This window comes from Octopus bimaculoides, chromosome 27 (assembly GCF_001194135.2).
Source record: "Octopus bimaculoides isolate UCB-OBI-ISO-001 chromosome 27, ASM119413v2, whole genome shotgun sequence".
Taxonomy (NCBI): Eukaryota; Metazoa; Mollusca; class Cephalopoda; order Octopoda; family Octopodidae; genus Octopus; species Octopus bimaculoides.
In genome coordinates, this window is record NC_069007.1 from 7,059,425 (window position 1) to 7,062,505 (window position 3,081).

At 42.3% G+C, this 3,081-nt stretch overlaps 1 protein-coding gene across 1 annotated transcript in view; it reads left to right on the forward strand.

Annotated features, from left to right (window-relative positions):
• Nucleotides 1-3,081, forward strand: part of LOC106868984 (dentin sialophosphoprotein) — a 42,600-nt gene that overhangs the window by 34,797 nt on the left and 4,722 nt on the right. The window contains exons 13-14 of the mRNA XM_052977120.1: nucleotides 562-741; nucleotides 2,523-2,764. Of these exons, the coding sequence (XP_052833080.1) occupies nucleotides 562-741; nucleotides 2,523-2,764 (422 nt within the window). The remainder of the gene's footprint in view (nucleotides 1-561; nucleotides 742-2,522; nucleotides 2,765-3,081) is intronic.

The window sequence follows — 3,081 nt, forward strand, 5'->3', positions numbered from 1 at the left end:
AAATCTGATGTTGATGTTACTTATTTTGGTTTGAAATAAAGGACTTAATCATTTAATAATCCTAGCTTAATCCCGAGCAGCGCCAGGTTATACTGCTAGTATATATATATATATATATATATATATATATATATATATGTATGTATGTACATATATATATAAGTATGTATATATATATGTGTGTGTTTGTGTGTGCATGTGTGTGTATGCGTGTGTGTAATGTTTTTCATTAGACTAGTTTTTCTCTCTATTGATAACAGCTACTGTATCCTGACATATTAAACGTTTCATTTAATGGTTTTATTTCACTTTTAAACTGTTTATACTAAAAGCAGTGGTGGCACCTACTCACAGCTAGGTGGGCTCAGCCTATGAGAATTATTGTGTCTCAGACAGCATAAACCCAGTGCAGTGCTTTTCTCCAAATGTCAGCGATAGGGAATGAAACCGTGACCTCTTGGTCATCCTCTCTACGCCTTTGTCTACTCCTTTTTCTTTCCAACACACACACACACACACACACAGAGCAATGTTACATTTACCAATTTTCTATCTCTGCAGTGGAGAGAGAAGACACTATTTGAGAAATAAAGGAGACAGCGATGATGAGAAGGATGACGGCACTGGAACCCATCGTCGACCCCTTTCTGTCCCCAGTGACACAATGTTTGCTAAAAGAATTGGTTTGGAAGGGTCAGCTTCTCGGACAGTGATCCCTTTTAGGGGGCAGTCTTTCAACAGGTTGGTGGAATAGTTTTAATTTTGCTTTTTAATTTTACTGTTATTTATTTTCTTTGGAGTAGCTGTGTGGTAAGTAGCTTGCTTACCAACCACATGGTTCTGGGTTCATTCCCACTGCTTGGCACCTTGGGCAAGTGTCTTCTACTATAGCCTCGGGCCGACCAAAGCCTTGTGAGTGGATTTGGTAGACGGAAACTGAAAGAAGCCCGTCATATATATATGTTTGTGTGTCTGTGTTTGTCCCCCCAGCATCGCTTGACAACCGATGCTGGTGTGTTTACATCTCCGTAACTTAGCGGTTCAGCAAAAGAGAACGATAGAATAAGTACTAGGCTTACAAAGAATAAGTCCTGGGGTCGATTTGCTCGACTAAAGGCAGTGCTCCAGCATGGCCGCAGTCAAATGATTGAAACAGGTAAAAGAGTAAAAGAGAAAGAGTAGAGTATAGTTTTTGTGTGTATATGTGTGCGTGTGTGTATGTGTCTGTGTGTGAATGTGTGTGTATGTATGTGTATAGTTGTGTGTGTGTGTGTATGTGTGTGAGTGTGTATGTGCATGTGAATGTGTCTCTGTGTGTGTGTATGTGTATGTAAATGCATGTGTGTTTGTGTGTGCATGTGTCTGTGTATGTATGTGTATATACGTCTGTGTGTGAGTGTGAGTGTGTGTATGTATGTGTATATTTGTGTGTGTGTGTATGTGTGTGTGTGTATGTGTGTGAGTATGTATGTGCATGTGAATGTGTCTGTGTGTTTGTGTATGTGTATGTGAATGCATGTGTGTGCATGTGTGTGAGTGTGTATATGTGTGTGTGAATATGTGTGTCTCTGTGTGCATGAATGTGTGTGTGAATGTGTGCGCGTATGTATGTGAATGTATGTGTGCGTATGTATGCATGCGTGTGTATGTGCATGTGTGTGTGTGTGAAGGTGCATGCATAGTGTTTAAGGTGTTGCGTTGTGGTCTTAAGCAAGACACTTCATTTCCCATTGCCTCCAGTCCCCTCTTATAAAGGGGTAACCCCTGCAACAGACCGGCATTCTGTCCAGGAGGAATATTGGTCTGCCCACCTAACCAGTGGGGTAGCCCCATGCAAAAGCTATAACAATACAAGGAAACATATTGTTTTTATCATCATCATTGTCCACACAGTGTCCACACAACTAAAACAGTACAATTAGGAGTGTGTATTTACTTTTGAGCTGTCTGTGTGTAAGGGTGTGTGTATATCTATTTATCTATCTATCTATCTATCTATCTATCTATCTATCTACCTATCTGTCTGTCTGTCTGTCTGTCTGTCTGTCTATCTATCTATCTATCTATTTATCTATCTATCTGTCTATCTAGCTATCTGTCTGTCTGTTAGTCTATCTGCATCTACCTATACACCACACACACACAAAACATTCTGTAAGGTGATTGGTGTTAGGAAGGGCATCCAGCCATAAAAAAACCCTACCAAAACAGGGCTTTTACAGCTGGTGCAGTCTTCTGCCTAGCCAGCCCCCTGTCGAACCGTCCAACCCATGCCAGCATAGAAAGCAGACGTTAAATGATGATGATTGTCGGTGGTCAGCGCCAGCAAAGAAAACATCATCCAACATGAGAATCAATAATGAGCTTAAGCAAGTCTCTCAACAGCTTATTTACAGGTTGTGAAGGGAACATATTAATCTCGTAGCCCCATCCATGTCTGATATGTGCAGAGTTTGATCTCACAGTGTCTCATTTTCTTTCCCTGTAAACTATTGGTTACTGTTTTATCATCGTTGCCATAGGCAGTCGGCCCCAGCAAAGAAAACATCGTCCGACATTGAAGAGCTTGAGCAAGTCTCTCAACAGCCTGTTTACCAATTAGGTGACACGAGAAAGGATTCAGAACATTCCCTGCTTAAAGCTGGAATCGATGTCAATGGTCAGAAGACGGACTTCACGGATTTGGATTTGGCGCCAACAGATGGAAGCATAACAGCTTTTGGTGAGGACCACTCAGAGGCAGTGAAGACAATCAGAGACATCTGTGAGTCATTTGAAGGTGTTTGTTTGATGTCGCTTTTCTTGTTGTTGTCGTTGTTTTAGTTGGTGGTCGTGGTTGTAATGGTGTTGGTGGTGGCAATGATGATGATGTTGGCAGTAGTCGTTGCGATTGTGTCAGGGTAGTCAGTGATTGTGTTGGTGGTAGTTGTGATGGTGGCAGTGGTAGTGTCGTTGCTGGTGGTGGTGGCGGTGGCAGTGGTGGTGGTGATGGTGGTGATGGTGGTGGTGGTGGTGGTGGTAGTGGCAGCGGTGGCAGTGGTAGTGATAGGGATCGTAGTTGTGATGGTGGCAGTGGTAGTG